The sequence below is a fragment of the Pezoporus flaviventris genome, unplaced genomic scaffold, assembly GCF_033815535.1.
Source record: "Pezoporus flaviventris isolate CSIRO_AGI_PZ_B2104156 unplaced genomic scaffold, CSIRO_AGI_Pfla_v1 ptg000066l, whole genome shotgun sequence".
In the NCBI taxonomy this organism is placed as follows: Eukaryota; Metazoa; Chordata; class Aves; order Psittaciformes; family Psittacidae; genus Pezoporus; species Pezoporus flaviventris.
The window spans coordinates 13186801-13204912 of NW_026892614.1; the positions used below are offsets into that span (position 1 = coordinate 13186801).

Consider the following 18112-nt stretch of genomic DNA (forward strand, 5'->3'; position numbering starts at 1 on the left):
CCAGCTGCAGCTGCCAGGGCAAGGGAGGTGGCTGGACTCAGTGTTGAGCTGGCTCAGCTAAGCTGGGGATCAGGGAGGTAACTGGGAGCCTTCAGGACAAACACTGGAGCCAGTATTTATATAAATAAATGCTGAGCCAGAACCATGCAGATCGGGACAGCAGGGTTTGCTCTGCAGCAAGTGTGCCGTGTTCTGTGCTTTCCTGTCTTTGTGTTACCAAGCAGCACAGAAAAAAGCATGGCTTTTCCCCCTCTGCTAAGCTATCCCAGAGACAGCTGTAGGTGCTGTTCTGTGATGCCTTCCCTCAAACTCGGGCAGCTATCAGGAAAGAACAGCCTGCTCACTTTCAGTAAAACTGGCACTTGTGCTGGCTTCTTCCAAGCCTTTTAATCCCCACCTAGCAACTGCTTTCAGAAAAGATCTTTAAAAGTGGAAAGGGAAAAGGCTTTTCAGCAGTGGCCATGGGGTTCTTCCAAGTTTGATACCAAGAGGAAGCGGCTGGCTCCAAAGGAGATAACACTGGGACCAATCATTGTTTTTCAGACTTTGAGTAACCAACTGAAAATGCATGGGTCAAACTGTCCATGGAGATAGGTCACCATGTATCCATTAGCTGGCCAAGCTTCACTGAGAGGGTGAGCGCAGAAACGAGTGTGGGAGCATCCCTGCAGGTCTCACTGTGCCCCTCACCTCCCAGCACTGTTGACAGAAGTACCCCATTAGGAAACTGCTCTCACCCCCCAGGAAACATGGGCTCATGTAAGGACACATAAGGCCCAGCCGGTGATGGTGGGGAGATTATGGAGCTCTCCAGAAAGTACTGATCTCTGTTTACCCCTTCAGGTGACCATTTCAGTCCAATCTGGGCATATTTTACAAGCACCATATGATACCACTCACGTTTATGAGGCTGTTCAGTGTCCTTTTCAGCAGCTGTGACCCCAGATCAGCTGAAAAGGATTTTGAAAGAGAGATAAAGGGCTCACCTCCCACAGTGGTTCCCCTGCAGAGGCACTACAGATAGGAGGTTAGGGTTAATTTGTTTTCTGAATTAACAAGGAATCTGTGAAGCTTGAAGCAATTGTGCTTTATTTTATTTTGGGGGATTTTTTTTAGGTTGATCTCAACAATCCTTTTTGCCTGTGAATTTTTGCTTGTCTCTTCTCAATCAGAGCTTAGCTGGAGGTTGGTGAGAGTTTATTGTGTTAATGCGTGCCACTCACTAATCCCTTTCCCCAGGGAGCGAAAACTTCCCTGAGATGATATCTTGGGTGATTAAAATGTTCTTTAAAAAAAAAGCCCTGTGAAATATGTATAGAGAGTAAAAGCAGCAGTATCTTGTACTTCCCTAGCTCTTCCTCTCCTAGTTCTCAAAGAACAGCCACAAAAGCACTTCTCTTGAGTCAGAACAGGTCAGAGCCATGATTCATAAAAGCTGCCTTTTCTTTCCCAAGTTGTTGCCCTTTCTTTTCTCCCCACCTCCCCTGCCATGGGCCAGCTCAGCTTGATCCTGCTCTTTGGAAAACGAAGGACTGCATCACAGATGGTTTTGTTCCAACAAAGAACAGGATCTTGGTGACAGCCCTGCAGAGCCGGCTGTACCCTTCCCTGGAACAAGCAGCAGTGCATCACGTCATGCTCGGACCACACCGCCTCACTCCCTTGCCTCTCTCCGTGTCAGGCTTTTCAAGTTTCTACAAGAAAAAAGCTTCATTCTACAAGGCCAGCATCCAGTTCATATTTGCTATATCACAGGGACAACGATAAGGTAGGATGTAACAATGACCTGCTTCACTTCTTGATAAAATAATTTCCTCTCTCTGTCATTTTTCTCGAAGCATAATATTTAACTAATGTGAGCATGTAAGATAGAGCAGGAGCTTTTCTGTGAACTGCTTGATAATGAGACAGATTCAGCCCTGAGACAGATAACTGCCACCCTGTTGACCTACGTGGAGTTAAGCCTGTTTATCCCCCAGCTTAGAGCTCTGAAAACAATTGAGTTAAACCTGTAAGATGTGTGCGTGTGATAGGGTTGAGGCCAAAAGCGTTGGAGACAGCGGCTATCTGTTACAGCATCCCTCCATCAATGCCCGCTCAGCCCACTACCAGCACGCCTGCCTGGGAGCTGCTCTGACTTGCCGCTGTGGTGCAAATGGGCCCCCCTCCTGCAAAACAACCAGTTAGCTCATCCTCTTACACAAAAGGCTACTGTATTTGATAGGGTACATTACAGTATAGGGCAACCATGCAGCTCTGAATCCACTCACGCCCCCCTACCCAGCAGATACAATGCAGACTGTTATAGCTATCTTGGTGGAGCCTACTTAGTTCAATGCATTGGCTGTGTTTGTCTACTGAAGGTGTTTAAAAATGTGCATGTGGCATTTTTTGCTCACAACATTTGCATGAAGAGCTTTCTCACATCATCCTTTGAAGCTGTTCAAATGGATTGTCACCCAGGGCATATTGCTCGCCTTCTCATCTCCCACCTACAGGAGTTTCCCTGTGGTTGTGCATCTTTTCTCTTACTGAGTTAGAATCATAGAATCATAGAATAGTTAGAGTTGGAAAGAACCTTAAGATCATCAAGTTCCAACCCCCCTGCCATGGGCAGGGACACCTCACACTAAACCATGTCACCCAAGGCTCTGTCCAGCCTGGCATGGGATGGAGCATTCACAAATTCCCTGGGCAACCCATTCCAGTGCGTCACCACCCTTACAGTAAAGAACTTCTTCCTTATATCCAATCTAAACTTCTGCTGCTTAAGTTTTAACCCATTACCCCTTGTCCTATCACTACAGTCCCTAATGAAGAGTCCCTCTCCAGCATCCTTTTAGGCCCCCTACAAGAGGAGTTCTCATTGTAGCATTGATACAGACCATGGATTTGCCATTTGTCACTGCAGATAAGAGGTGACAATGCTCAGGCACCTTTGTGCCCTCCTCAGTTGGGTCATATTCCATCCTGGCATCAGAGATCACAGCATATCTGCTCACCTTCACTTGGCACCCTGTCCAAAACAGATAGAAATTCATCTGCTGACATGACTTCAGCATGCCATGACAGTGTCCAAGATGGCCAAAGCTGACCAGCATACAGTATTTCCTGCATTTACTGTATGCTGACTTCCAGCATCACATGCCATTCCACAATACTAATGAAGTATATGATTTATGGGATGCTGCTGAGAGTAAAATATAGTTATAATTTTAGTACTACTTTTATTTCTTTCCTTGCATAAATGTGGTATGAACCTAGTCTGGTCTATTGACTTTTCTCCAATTTCTTGCTCCCCAAGGTGGAAAATTCCTCTGGATTTCTAGAGATGGAAAACTACTGACTGCTGGGTGCTGGCAGGAGAAGGGTAACAAGCATCTGGGCATGGAGACGGAGACTCCTCTTGACAGCTCTGTTCCTCAGGTAGAACAGGCCTTTCTATCAAAGCTCATGCGTGTGTGAGACAGCTTTCTTGGGTGCTGCTTAGAACCTGAAAAATCAACTCTCAGAGGGAACTAGAGTCTTAAAAGTCATGCCTTTTCCTATTATATGTGCCTTTTGTTAGCATCGCCTTGTCTTGTGTAGAGATGCAGCTGTGCATACACTCAGAACCACACAAAATAAAAATGAGACTGGATGGCAAATGTGGCTTTGCCCCCTGCACAGAGCAGTAGGGACCAAATGTACCAGACATAACAGCACCTAGTCTCCATGTCCCATGATGTTCTTCAGAAATGACTGAATATGTTATTCCTTGTCTTGTGTAGATACTGGCTACCTTCAAACTTTCACTGAAGCAATTTGTTTTCAGTTCAGAAGGGACACAAGTCTCTGTGCAATTCACCCATTTTCCTCTTGGCTTAGGTGAAGCGAAAGAAGGACCCACAACAATTTTTGGTACTGGGATCAGGGCTTGATTTCAATCAGGGATGTGATTTATCACCTCTCTCACTCCTGCATTAAGCTGTGTGGCTCACTGTTGAAACAGCATCGCCGTTCAAGGTATTACCACACTGTGGGTAGCTCTGAGCTCCCTCACCCATTACAGCAGAGCAGCCACACAAAGGCTTCTCACCCCTTTCAGTGAAACATCTGCTGGGCTGAAGCTGCCTAATACTGAATTAAACACGGTGACCTTGCAACCAGGTGGCTGTGGAGCACGTAGCCTTTACGGCTCTGCTATGGAGGCAGAACCCCCAGAAACAAGTGTAGCAGCAGGCTGCCGTGGTGGTAACATTTCTAACAGCTGCAGCTGGGTGCAAAGTGAGCCTGCACCTACACACGTAATGTTTTCCCCTTTCCCAACAAGAATAAGCCATATTAGCATTATCCCGGCACAACTGCACCTATACTCTGGGGAGTTAGCTGCAACAGCATTGTTAAAGCAATTCAGCTTTTCTATGTAGACAGGCTATAATTACACAAAATTAAAATAGAGTGCTTTTGTTCTAACCTAGGCCATGAGGACTTGCACCAAAAATAACCGAAGGTATGAATTAAGCCATTTCTGTTATTTTAGTACATGCCTGAGCACAGGCGAGCTCCTGCTCCATCCCTTATGGCTGTCAAGCCGGGCAAAGCTCAGCTGCCTGGGTCATCGCCTCTTCTCAGACTTCATCACGGAGGAGTCAGTGTACAAAAGCATCTGATGGAGAAACGCTTCTTGCTTGTAGCGGCTGCCCTGTGATGTCTCTCTCTGGCACTAGCACCCACACCTGACAGCACCCTATCCCAGCTGAAACCAGGACATTCTTTGAGGGGAAGGTAATTCTGCAGGACTGGGGAGCCTCACGGGAGGGTCAGCAGTTCCTAAGGGTCTTGAGCATGAGGGTCACACTGAGTCCCTGTGCTCTGTTGGCTGCTGTGCTCCTTGAAGGGAGTGGGTGCATGCTGCCACCCCAGCACAGGGATCAAGAGCTTTTTCTTCCCCAGCCCTCCAACTGCATGCACAAGGCATCTAACCTGGGGTCTTTTCATCTACCTTAAAACAGGGAGTACCTTGGCTCTGACCCTGCTTTGAAGTGCAATGTTGTCATGGTGAGCCACAGTGGCTGTTCCCATAGAAGAGGCCAGGGCACATAGGAAAGCAAGATCAGCTGTACTGAGTGTTTATTTCCAGGAGGCATGAGCCTTGGTAGGGTCTTTGGTGGTCAGACCACAGAGCCCCAGGGTTTATAGAAGCAGGAAGACCACAAGCCCCATAGGCCTGACCTTTCCATGTCTTCCTGTGAGCATGGGACAGGCTGCTGGCGCATGATGTGTAGCAGGTACCACATGCTGTGCATGCTGTGGGTACGAAACTAGCAGCGTCATGTGGGTTTCTAGTTCAGCAAGGGAAATGGGAAACTGCACTCCAGATCGCACCAGGAACTCAGTGACGCTGAAAATGGTAAACTGAACTCTCGACTCTGCCACAGAGTTATCGGCACTGCTTTGGGTAAGTTACAATGCCTGTACTTGCTGTCTGCAAAATGAGGATACCAACAACATCTACATCCCAGGTGCTCCAGGTGGCACTGTTCGTGTTTGCACAGTACTATTAAGGGCCCCAGAAGAAATGTGTTAATAATGTTCCCAATTTAGGGCAGAGACAGTCTTTTCAGCAGCTTTTCATTTTCTGTGTTCAACCTCAAAACTTTTCCATGTCTAACTTATTTCAACGGTGCTAAAGGCATAGTCCCACATTTCCCACAGCACAGGGCCCAGTTTATCCCTTCCCAGGCTGTAGGTGAGAGATTTACCGTGTAGCATACTGCTGGGTACATAGCAGAAAGAGTACTGCTTTCCACGCGGGCTAGGGGTACAGTCCCCCCAGCACTCCGCAGGTAGCGAGGGGTGGCTCGACTCGGAGCGCGGCCGCCCAGCCGTACCCGGGCAGCCTTCGGTCCCTCAGGCGAGCGCCCTGTCCGCAGCACCCCGGTAACGCGGTGGACCCGCCGCTCCCGTAGGGCGGCGCGGCCTGAACGCGGCCACCGGCAGAGGGGCCGGGCAGGAGCGGCCGCAGACCCCGACGGCAGGGGGGAAGAGGCCCGGCGCGCCCCTGTCCCAACAGCCAATAGCGCTGCGCGGCGGGGCGAGGGAGCCAATGAGAAGAGCGCCTCGCTGCGGGCTCGCCCCCTGCCCGCTTGTCCGCCGCCGTCGGTGCGGGCGGTGCTGAGCACTGTGGCGCCGCCTGCCGGGCGGTGCCGGGCGGTGCCGGGCGGTGCCGTGCCGTGCCGTGCCGTGCCGTGCCGTGCCGGGCGGCGCCGGCTCCTCCCCGCGCAGAGCTATGTCACGCGGAGGCGCGGGACTGGCGGTTGGGACTTGGTAGCGCGGGGCGAGGCGAGGCGAGCGCAGTACAGCCGGGATCCCGCCACCGACTGCTCCGGCAGCTGCCGCTACCGCCTGTGTACGGGGAGAGCCAGCGGCGCCGGGGCTGGCTTCGCGGCGGTCGCGCCGCTCCTGCCGGCCCGCCGGGGCCCCGCACCGCACGCCCGCCGCCGCTGCTCCCCGCCGTCCCTCGGCCGGCGGCCCCGGGCCGCGCACCGCCCCCCGGCCGGCGGGGCTCTGCGTCGCCGCGCGGATGCCGCCGCAGCAGGAGGGCGAGGCGGGCTACATCAGCAAACCGGTGCCGGGCGGCTGCGAGGTGCCGCCGGTGCCTCCGCGCAGGGTGCGCAGCGGCCGGGCGGCGGCGGCGCTGGGGGCAGCGCTGGGTGGCCGCTGCCGGGCGACGGGAGCTGGAGCCGCCGCCGGGGTCGGAGCTGGGGCCGGAGCGGGGGCCGAGCCGCGGCGCAGCATCAAGTGCGTGCTGGTGGGGGACGGCGCTGTGGGGAAGACCAGCCTGGTGGTGAGCTACACCACCAACGGGTACCCCACCGAGTACATCCCCACCGCCTTCGACAACTTCTCCGGTAAGCGCCGGCGGCGGCAGTGGGGGGACCGGACGTTGGGAGGGGGTGCTGCCTCGGGGTGGGGGGGAGCGGCACGTCCTGGCTGTGCCTTCCTCGGGGCCGTGACGGTCCTGCCTGGGGATGTCCATCTTGGTTATTTATTTGGGGCAGGACCGGGGCGTGTTAAGAGCTCCGTCTCAGGGAGCAGCACCGGCAGACCTTCGTGTAACGGGGTCGGGCTGGCAGCTGGTGTTGCGCTAGGCAGTGCGGCCAAAGCCAAAGTCGGGCTTTAATTGTGTACGCTCCGGTCTGAAAGTCCCAGCTCTCGGCCAGATGGGAAGCGCCTAAAAGGAAGGTTTACATACTCGCCTTGTGTCCCCCCATTACATAGGGGGAGGTTCAGGGGTTTGCCTTTGGCTCAGCGCGGGGGGTGGCGGTGTGTCCCGGACGTGTTGAAGGTGTACAATATGATATAAACTAAACAGAGTAAACCCGTTGTGGTGGAAGAAAGACCCGTACGGCTGGGCTCGCTCTCCTGCCGCCGCTGAGGGTTAGTGCTCTGCTTGCCACATCTCTTGCGGGGAAGTGAATCGGAAAGCCCTGAAGGCTTGTGTGTGCCCAAGTGTCAGCGATGGACTCCCAGCTCTGCTCAGTTGTTAAATCTAAACTAACTGAAGACTGTAAGAGCTGAGGGATGGTAAACCTTCTTTTCTTCCTCTTTCTTTAATGGAAAACGTGTAAAATTGGACTCACCACACTTTCCCCCCTTCCCTCCTCCTTTCTTTCCAAAGCTGTCGTGTCTGTCGATGGCAAGCCGGTGAGACTTCAGCTCTGTGACACAGCTGGTCAGGTCAGTGAAGCCACTTACTTGATTTAACTGACAGCGGGAGGGGAGAAGTTGTTGCGCAAAGTAGTCCTGCTAATGACTTCATGGATTTGAAAGGCTTCCCGGTGTTTGATCATCTTATTAAACTGCTATCATTTTCACTGCTGCTTAACTTGCTGTTCTGCCCGGCGTCTGTTGAAGGATGGGGGGACCCCAGCACCCGGGCTGGGCACAGGCTGCTGCTCTGCTTTGCTCAAGCTGTCGCTCTGCTTAGCCTGACTAGAGAGGCTGAACATATTGGGGATTCAAGGGCCACCTGGTTTTCTCTTTGAGCGGTTGTTGCTGTCTTTATGTTTGCTAAGTAACTGCGGGTTTAAGAATTACAGTGTTTGGGATGTATGCATGCAAATTATCCACAGCTGTAGGTGTCTGGAGATAGAGTGAGCTTTTGAAGGAGCAGAAGCTTAAGGGAGAAAAAAGTCCTCTGGGGTGTTGCCTGCGGAGTCTTCATATTTGCCGTTCCTGGCCCCTTAAAAAGTGCTGCCCCCCCAAATCCAAGAGTTGAGGGTGGCTGATGCCTCTCGGCTCCTAGTTTGCCTGATAAATGAAAAGAGCCCATTTCTTACTGTCTTGTGTTTTCTGCAAGTCCCTGGCTTGTACCACCCTGAGCAGTGTGTAACACTGCCTGCTAGGGTGGATAGACAAAAAGTATCCAGAAGTGTTTTGCTACCTAGCTGATGTTTCAAGACAGTAGGAGCTGGGTTCCTGTGCAGCTCTGTGGATCCGCATCTATGCCTTCCCAAAACCACGCTAAAAATCTCAGTGGCCTTAACATACAAACCTATTTAGGTGAGTTGTAACTGGGCGCCCTACTTAGGAAGGGGGTTTGAAGGGCTGTGCAGTCCTAGACAGCAGTGTAGGACTCCCATGTGCCCTACAAACCAAAGCTGAAATCCTACAAGCACCCTTCTGCAGGAAAAGGGTAAAGGATGGGAAGTACCACTGTGGAACTGTCCCGTGATTTTGTGTCCTGCTGAGGGTGGTACTACAGCAGCTGGGGCTGTATGTGCTTGTATGCAGAGCTTGGCAGGTGAAATTGCCATTGGGTGATGGGCAGTGCCTGTGAAAACATGGCTGCAAGCTGCAGGAGGGACAGGCAAGCCCAGTCACCTCTTGCCTTCGCTGCCCTTAATGGTTAGGATGTTTGCTCTGGCTGCCCAAGTGCAGCTGGAATGGGTAGAGTCACTGCTTCAAAAATGAAGGGGTAATCTAAACAGACAGAAGTCATCCTGAATAAAAGATACCTAGCTGGATACTTCAGTAAACCTGCTGCTGTGAGATGGCTGCTGAAATCTGCAGCTAAGCAAGCACTCCAGTCAAGAGAAACTGTATTTCAGCATCACCAGCCCAAAGAAGTGCAGAGTCCCTGCAATGACATGCACCCACAACTGAAACCACAGGAGTGTACTTGGGACTTTATGTAAAAGGCACTATTTCATCTCGGTAGAAATCCTTAAGATCTGGGTTTGGCTTTCAAACTCATTGAATTGAGTCCTTTTGAGGTTTCTCACGTAGCAAGCAGAGGCAATTATAAGGCAAGGTGCCTTTCTGTAAATGGCCCTCTCGTTCAGAGCAGCATCTCCTGATAAATATGGGCCTTCTCCTGGGCCAGGCAATGAGAGCCTGGTTTCCTCTGAGGCTTAATCTGAGAATCAAGAGAGCTAATGAAGCTTGCTTTCTCAACTCGTGTTTTATAAATTGCTGCCTCTCTTTGAGATACTGCTGGAAGAAATTCATTTGTGCAGAACAAGACTTCTGAGGCTTCCAGGGGGTTTTAGACTGCATATCCTGGGCTTCCAGAGGCTTTAAATCAAAATTCCACATCTTGAAAATTAACATGGAACTTGCAGTGTAGCAATAAAGTGCTGGTACCAGAGAGATGTTCTTAGCTGTGTGTGTTCTTTGCACTTCCAGTTCAGAGCTTTTGAGAACACGGTCTGTTTTAATTAAAATGTCACTACCACTGAAGCAAATCCTACCTGTTCAGGCTGCTAGTGTTACCCTGCTTTTATCCTGCTGTCAGCATAAAAGCAGCCTGCTTGGAGTTAACCCTTGCTTCTTGCTGCATTCTTCCCTGAGGATCAGCATGCCTTTGTTACCATGAGGCGTTTGGCTTTTTTTTGTGGCTAGTTCCTGAAGCTGAAAAAGGGCCTTGCTTTGCTGGAGTTTGCACTAAAAGGGGGGGGGGGGGGGGAAGGAAGGTAGGCTGGAAGACCTGTTTGCAGTTTGTTTGATGTGGCATGGGTGGGAAGGAGGGAAAGGTAAAGCTCTTACTCTGTGCCCCTGGCATGTTAAGCCTGCACATTGTGAGTCATTATTGCTCCCATCAGATTTAAATCCCTAGGCACAATGGCAGGGAAATTTTTCCCATATCCTTTAGGATGTTGTTAAGCAGTCACAAGTTCAGAAGGTGATTCCAGGAAAGGTACAAGGTATTCTTTCTGTTCTTGCCTGTATCTGGAGGTAGGGGTGTCAGCAGAGCAGCATTGAAGTACATGAGTGCTCCTCTTCGAGGCTGCTCACTGACTCCCTCCTGTAAGAGATGGACCTGTAGAAAGTGCCTTTTCCCTTCCAAACTTTGATGTTTTGGCTTTTGTGTGCTGTAACCTGCTTGCTCCATCATTGCTCCTTTGCTGAAATAGGGCAGAGGGCCTGCTTACAAAGAGCTAAGGAAATATTTAAGCACTCAAAACAAGCCACAGCATTAGTCATAAAATCTCAGCTAGGTGGGGAAGCCACCACCTTGGTCCCATGTGCCCAATGGTGGCAGGGTGCCTGCTGGCTAGCAGCAGTGAGACCTCAGGCTGGGTGTGGGGAACTTCTGCTTGTAATGCACCTCGTTGGGTGGTCTGGGTGCTCATGTTGAGGTGCTTTTCAAGGTGGCAGTCGTACGTGATCCTCAGCTTCCCCAAGTGTCAAGGGGGTCCTCTGGGACTGATGTGCTCTTTCCATGGGATGCTAATGCAATTTCTTTCCATGCAGGATGAATTTGACAAGCTCAGGCCACTGTGCTACACCAACACGGACATCTTCCTGCTGTGCTTCAGTGTGGTGAGCCCTTCGTCCTTCCAGAATGTGAGTGAGAAGTGGGTTCCTGAAATCCGGTGCCACTGTCCCAAGGCCCCCATTATCCTTGTTGGGACTCAGTCGGACCTCCGGGAGGACGTCAAAGTTCTCATTGAGCTGGACAAGTGCAAAGAAAAGCCTGTCTCAGAGGAGGCGGCGAAGCTCTGTGCCGAGGAAATAAAAGCCACATCCTACATTGAGTGCTCTGCTTTGACTCAGAAAAACCTCAAGGAGGTCTTTGATGCGGCCATCATGGCTGGCATTCAGTACTCGGATACCCAGCAGCAACCAAAGAAATCCAAGTGCAGGACTCCAGACAAGATGAAAAACCTCTCCAAATCCTGGTGGAAAAAATACTGCTGTTTTGTATAGGGGTTGCAAGGACCTGAGTGCTGCTCTGAGGAAATCAAATAGAGGCTATATTAGCTGAAATCTCATTCTGTGTCGTCCCAGGTGTATAGTGTAGATCTGTATGTATGTGTATATGTTGCTACTGGATATCTCAGCTGCCCTTTTGAGGGTGGCAGAAGGATTCTTAGTTAAATAATTGCTATAAATCAGGTCTGGCATGCAGTTTCATGACTAAAACCTTTCATTAAGGAAGAAAAACACCACATGTCTGTGAGGGTAGAAGGATTTGTCCAAAGGATCTGACTTCTTGTCTTATAAGATATGTGCAACAGAGAGGAGCACAGCAGAGGCCTTTGCCGCCAGGGCTTCGCAGGAGGAACGTGTGAGCAGTGGTAGAAGTGTAGAGCTCTGTACATGGACGATCAAAGGGAAAAATAACACTGTGCCTCCTAACTGACGTTTGTAGCTTTAAACCCCTACTCCTGCTCTCTTCTCCGTGTCTTCCCAAGCCAACACTCTTGGGGATCACTTTAAAAAGGGCATGCGAGAGGTGTAATCTACACGCAAATGCTACGGTTGGAAAGGTCATGAATATACCTTCAGCATGTGGTGAGGGAACCTAATCCCTTATGGAGCTGGTATCTCATTTGTCACCTCCTGACTTTGTGAAAGCCCTTTCTGTCCTCCTTCTCCTGCCCTTCCCAGGATGCCGAGTGAAAGCCCGAGAACATGACCAAGCTTTAACTCGCCTACCTTGAGCTGGGGCGAATTCCTCTGTATTTTTGCAGACATGACGACAGTTCATCTATTTCAGCTGAAAGGAATGTAAATGCTGTTGTGTTGGTTATTTTTTATCTTTCGTTTTTAAACAAATATCTGTGCAGCAGCACGTAAACCCCATCTGGCTTTAAATCTACAGCAAGAATTTCAGGATGCCCCTCCTTACCTTTTAAGGCTGCTAAACAAATAACAAATCAGGCAGGTTAAGATTTATAACAAACTGGACACTAGAAACTGAGGCTGCTGTGTCCTCTTCATGATGCTCTTTTCAACCAAGTTAATGTTTCCCTTCTAAAGGCAACAGTCGCTTGCGGTTGAATCTTGTCCAAGCTTATAGTGGTGAAATTTGCTGAAGCCACCCCAGCAATTTAACTGATTGGGGTTTTTTTCCCACACCAGTCCAACAGGTTAGCTGAAATGTGCCTAAAATGTAGCTGAGTGATCACAGAGTTGAATGTGACCTATTCTCTGACTAAACCTGGTTCCTACTAAACTAAGCCTAATTCCAGTCCTGGCAAGCTCAAGTGACCTGAGGGATAACGTGACTCTCTGCAAGAATCAGTATTTTAACTTATCCTGCAGAGAACATTTAGTTTGTGCTGTCTGTCTGCCTGCCTGCCTTTTTATGGCCCTGATTATGGGTTTTCCCCTAGATATTTCAAGATCAGGTTATATTCTTTTTTTTTCTCCTTCAGCCATAGCCTTGAAGTGACCTTTTGCATAGTCTTAAACTAAACTGCAGTGACAGAAAGCCGGAACCCTTTTTTCATCAGAAATGAATCAATGCCTGATACAAAGGAGAACTGTGGAAGCCATTTGAGTTGATAAACCCGACCATGGTTTACCTCCTGGCACATTAAATAAAATGACACTATGTAAATGGATTCTGGGCTGTACTGGCATAGGCTCCAGAGGCAGTATTTTTTCCTCCTCTGCAGTGAAATGAGTGCAGAATGGGTAATGTTCCATCGCAGAAAACTTGAAAATGGGATGGAAATCTTTACCTAGGGCCTAATTCAATAAAAATGTGTTGGCTTCTGCACTGGAACAGCTTGGAAAAACAGTTTCCATAGCACAGAAGCTGGATGCATTTAACTTGGTTGCATCTGATTGGTAATGGTTTAATGTTTACTGGTCATGAAGTTAACATCTGAGCCTTTATATTTCTTACTCGAATGCTTTGACAGGATTTCAAATATGCAGTCGTACCGTCATCTTGGACAAAAACATAAAGCCGGATTTCTCTTGGGTGCTTTGCTTCTCTGTAAAATGGTCTTGGTGGATGAAAAATGTGGGTTTGGGAAGGAGACAGGCTTGAATCTGAGCAGCTTCCATTTGCAGAAACAACATTTCTCCTGCAAGATCATCCTACTTTGTATCACACCGTACTGGAAGCAGTAGGTTATATTTTATACGCAGCCTGTTTCATAGTCTGGAGTAGCATTACTTTTAAATGTAGCCAGCTGTGACTGTTTCTGAAAATGTGATGTATATACAACTTGTTATAGCCCTTTACTAGGTATGTGTAAACTGAATCTTACAACTTTACGAATACTGCTCTACATGGGGCTACACAGGGTCTAGGTTTTAGAGCTATTACTTTTAAAATCATCAGTATTTTACAAGCGCAAGCGAGGGGAAGATAGCGCAATTGAGGGAAAGATATCTCTATGTAGTCTATAATCTGACGTGCCTTATGAAAAAAAACCTCTCCTGTTTTCTAAGTGTAGGCTATATTCTGAAAGAAATATTTCATGTGAGAATGATATAAATGAGGTATTTGGAAATAAATTCTGACCTGTGTATGTGTCTGCCTCTGCTACCTGCTCGGGGAGGCTGGAGGACAGTCCCTGGCCATGCACCACACTGAAGCCTGGGGCTGTGCTCCTGGTACCCTGGCAAAGTGCCTCTGGTTTAAAACTACAGGCTTCTCCCTGCCTGCCCTGTCTCCAGCAGGCTGGGCTGGGTGGGAAGGGTGTGATGGGCTTCATCACATGCAGGCTTGTGCCCTGATCATGCCTGCAGTGCAGGAGTGCCTGACGCACCAATGGGTCCTTTCTGGTGAGTACCCGGTGTTGAATCCCCACTGCTGTTGCTGTAAGAATCACTTCCCATGGGTTTGGGTGCTGGTGGCCTGAAGTCGGGGTTTGCTTGCTGGAGACAAAGTCACTCCGCATTTGCATGCTGATTTTGCAGGAAAAGGGGCTGTGCTAACTGAAAGCCCAGACCCCGTCTTGCCAAAAATCACTCTGCTATCTGTGGGGTATTGCTTTCCTGCTGAGGCAGGATGCTGTCCTACACATCCCAACATCTGGACAGGGCTGATGCAGTTCAGGTCATCCTTTATGCCAGGGTGACTGCATGTGTGTGCTGCTGTGATCAAAAGGCTCCTTCAGCTGCCCTGCTTCAGATACTGGATGGGCTGGCAGCTGAGGCTGATAAGAGCACACTGAAGTAAGCCCGCTGCATGTAAGGTTTTCCAGGAATGCTGAAATCACTGCTGCTTTGTGATGGAAGTTCCCAAGAGAGGATTTTGTTTTCTTTCATATCAAATTAAAGTGCTCTAGGAAAAATAGATCTTTTTTTTTCCTTTTCATGGAAAAAAAATGTCACCTTTACCATTTCTCCCCTAGTATTTTATGCATTGGACATGGCTCTAGGGTATGATTGAGGGTTGACTAGAAATGAGACACCTCGGTAGAGGGTATCTAAGGAAACTTAAGCGCACTCTTACTTTGCTTTTTATTTTCTTCCCAGACCTAGTTACTGCCCACAGAGGGGGAAAACTGCTGCAGGGGATGGCCTTTTTGTATGACTGCATGCAGCTGACCTAATATTGTCATATGCGCTATCCTTAAACACTGAACCTCACTGAAGCATGTGAGTGTCTTTACAATTGAACAACCTTTCTGAGCCCTAGTGTGTAACTGGTGCGCTCAGAGGTTTGTACAGAAGATAGCTGTAAACTTCTGCCTTTAGTGCTGCCCTGGCATGCAGCAAGGTGGCAAGAGGGGACAAGGGGAAAAACAAACTACTCAGGAAAGAGTGAGGCATTATAAACCTCAAGAAGTACTGGTAACAGGACTCCTAGGCAATTGGGAGTGATAGAAACTACTTTAGGCATAAGCAGATTAAAAGCCCAATTAGAGAAATGCATTGGGAAATGAATAGCCCCAAGGAGGGCTGTTAGCTGCAAAGGTACAGCCTTTTCTTCAGGAAGTCTCAAAGCTGTAGATAGCTGGAAGCTGGGAGGAAATATCACTGCACGCTATAGGGAAAAAGTCACTCTGTCTGCTCAGTTCTTATACTTTCTTCCCAAGCACCTGCACTGGCTAGGGACAGGATGTGGGATGAGGTGGACTTTTGGCATCAACCAGCATGGCTGTCCTAATGCATTAAATGTTTTTGAAAGAGCAGAATGGGTTTCAAGCCAACAGCAGGCCCCCAAGATACAACAGGACCTTCTGTACTGTGATGTAATGATGAGGGTTGCTCAGTACCCATTAAGTGCTGTCCTCTACGGTATAACCTGAGGAACAAGCAGTTGTGTAATTCAATGAACTTTACCATCAGCATTACCAATTTGTTTCCCCCCACTGCTTTAACAGGATGGATAAATCAGTGATGAGTATGAAAAAAGGCATAAAACCCCAGCTTGGAACAACTTCTTTAGTTCAGACCCAGATGATGGTTTGGTTTTGTTTTAACTCAGCAAGGGAAATGTGTCTAGAAGAGGAAGCATGGGGAGCAGCCCCGCTGATCTGCAGGGGACTGCACCAGTCTGAGGAGCTCCCCTGGCTCTTTAGTGCAGAGCAAGGAGACCTGCAGCAGGCACTGATTCAGACACTAGTGGTGGGTACAAGAGTGTCCACAGGCATCTGGTGCTCTTTAGGTCTGCGAATGTTGGTTGAATCCTGATCTTATCTGGAGGCAGAAGAGGAATCATTTCATCAAGGTCAGCAGAGCTGCAGACCCATAAAGCTTTATGTAGCCTGAAAAATACTCAAGCAGGGATCCCTGTTAAGCTTTTGGAGTTGCAGGTGTGCTTGTAATGACATTGCCTCTATATGGCTCTTTCCCCCTAGCTTTCACTGGGAGGAATGAATATTGATCCTCTACTGCTGTTCAGAATTCTGCTTTTCTTGGTGGTCCCGTGGGTCCAGCTCACCTACTTCAAGTCCTCTGTAAATTTTAGCCTGCCAGCTTTGTGTATAAGCATTAATCACCTTAAGGAGCTTGTTTCAGTGTCTGCCTCCCAGTCATATAGGAGTCCTTCGGTTATTGTTCATCAGAGGACAGGCTTAATCACTAGGTTTATGCAATCCCAGCCCATCACCTCTTGCAAGGTGGGATGTCCTTGTGCCATGGGCCCCCTGTGGCCACCTTCTCTCTGTCCCTGATGGAGGCCTCTGTGGTGATGCTACTTGTTAACAAAGGCAGAGAACAAGTTCCAGGTGGAAATGTGATTTTTATGATTCATGTTTCCATTTTGAAGTTGCTGATGGAGTGAGAGCTGCATGCACAGAGATTTATCTTTTGTCCTGGCAGGTGCTTGGTCTTCCATGGTTCAGCGAGGGTAATAACACCATGAAACAGCTGCACTGTTTTCCTCTGCCTCACTACACCTCTTAGTCTTTTGGCAGAGGAATGCCAAATAACGTTTATCTGAGGGCAGCACTCTAACAATAGCCCTCCCTAGTCATTCTCTCTTCCCACAGCTCCTCTCCCCCTGCGTTCCCCCTCTATAGGCAATTTTCTCATTTATTTTTAATTCAGAATGGTGTGTTGCCCAAAGCCCAGTGCTCAGCGTTTTCCTGCTGCTTGTATCCCGTTCTTCCATCTTCTGAGCTCTGTCATGGCCTTTCTCCATTTTAATTACAAGCTCAGCAGGCTTCAGGCTTCCCTCCTCCTTAGGGCTGAGCAAACCCACTCCTTTTTCTATCCCCTCTTTCCTGTAATCTGCCACAATGCATCTGGGTGAATCTGTGGAGAAGACAGGCAGCATATCGCAGAGCAAAGGCTGGAGACTGGGTGGCAATAGCAATGGAGTAAAGCCTTTCCCACTGCTTGCTGTTGTGGTGGTGATAACGCGTCATTGGACGCCTGTGTGCGGGGTAGCTGTTGACTTCTTGGGGTGAGGGCGCCTGTATCTGCTGGGCTACAAGCAGAGCCCTGGCCATTTTCAAAGGGCTTTGAAGTACCCTCTCACAATCTCCTTTGGGAGATAAGAGATTGCGGGAGAGGAAGGCGTTCCTGGAAACGGTTTCAGCAGCACGTATGTTTATCTAGGCTGGGTAAAGCAGGAGGAGGCCAAAACCTGGGCATCTGACACTCGAGAAGATACACAAGGATTCAAGCAGAAAATGCAAAGGAATATGAAACCTTGGGGTTTTAAAGCTTAAATCAATCATTTTTCTAGCATCTAACTCAGGTCTCCAGTTGTACAAGGCAGACATTGGTGGCTATATCCCTGCCTGGTCCTTTCAGTATCTGCATGGTGCTGTTATTTGTGAATTTGCCTTCTCCCTTGTGCTGTCTGCCCCTGCAGCTACCCTGGGAGGACATCCCCAGAGGTCCCACATCCACTGCAAAGGAAGTATTGGGGTTTCTCTGTTTTAAACTGAGCTCCTGTTCATTCCGTCACGTGCTCCAGCATTGCAGGAGGTGGTGAAGAGCAGTTTACAGAGAAATAGGTGGCGAGGTGACCAGGTTAATGACCGTGTGACTTCATCTGCTGCCTTCTCTGCTTTGTAAACCACCACCATATTTGCTTTTTGTCTCCCCAGCTGAAGAATCCTGGCCTTTTTTAGGGTCTCCTCATAGGACAGTCGCTCCATTCTATCCATCATTTCATTTGTCATCCCTCCAGATCTCTCTCCTAACCCCACCACCCTACTCCTGAGAAGTGGAGGGCAGTTTTGTGGGCAAAGCCTCTGCTCCATGTTTTGTTCTTCAGCACTCTTCCTGGTAATGCCCCGTAATTTTTTGTTTGAGTTTCATCAAGCTTTAGTGTTGAACCTTGTCAAACACTTTCTGGAAATCCAGCCATATCATGACCTTGGGACCTCCATTACACCCAAACTTCTCTTCCCCCCTTACGACTGCAGCAGCTTTCCAGAAGCATCTGTTGCATTCAATGGGTTTGGGAGCAGGGACA

At 49.1% G+C, this 18112-nt stretch overlaps 1 protein-coding gene and 1 long non-coding RNA gene across 2 annotated transcripts in view; one reads left to right on the forward strand and one right to left on the reverse strand.

The window, feature by feature from the left end:
• The window catches only part of LOC133278475 (uncharacterized), a 168317-nt gene that overhangs the window by 130527 nt on the left and 19678 nt on the right, over positions 1-18112 (reverse strand). The window lies entirely within an intron of this gene.
• RHOU (ras homolog family member U) lies at positions 6551-13758 on the forward strand. The gene is made up of 3 exons (XM_061471273.1): positions 6551-6893; positions 7664-7722; positions 10741-13758. Exons 1-3 carry the CDS (start codon positions 6566-6568, stop codon positions 11194-11196), a joined length of 843 nt encoding a protein of 280 aa, XP_061327257.1. The 5' UTR covers positions 6551-6565; the 3' UTR covers positions 11197-13758.

What these genes read in the sequence shown, in the direction of transcription:
- RHOU (XM_061471273.1), top strand. Translation starts at nt 6,566, where the DNA reads ATGCCGCCGCAGCAGGAGGGCGAGGCGGGCTACATCAGCAAACCGGTG. An exon ending in CGCCTTCGACAACTTCTCCG is followed by an intron (nt 6,894 to 7,663) that starts GTAAGCGCCGGC and finishes TTCTTTCCAAAG; the next exon opens with CTGTCGTGTCTGTCGATGGC. An exon ending in TCTGTGACACAGCTGGTCAG is followed by an intron (nt 7,723 to 10,740) that starts GTCAGTGAAGCC and finishes CTTTCCATGCAG; the next exon opens with GATGAATTTGACAAGCTCAG.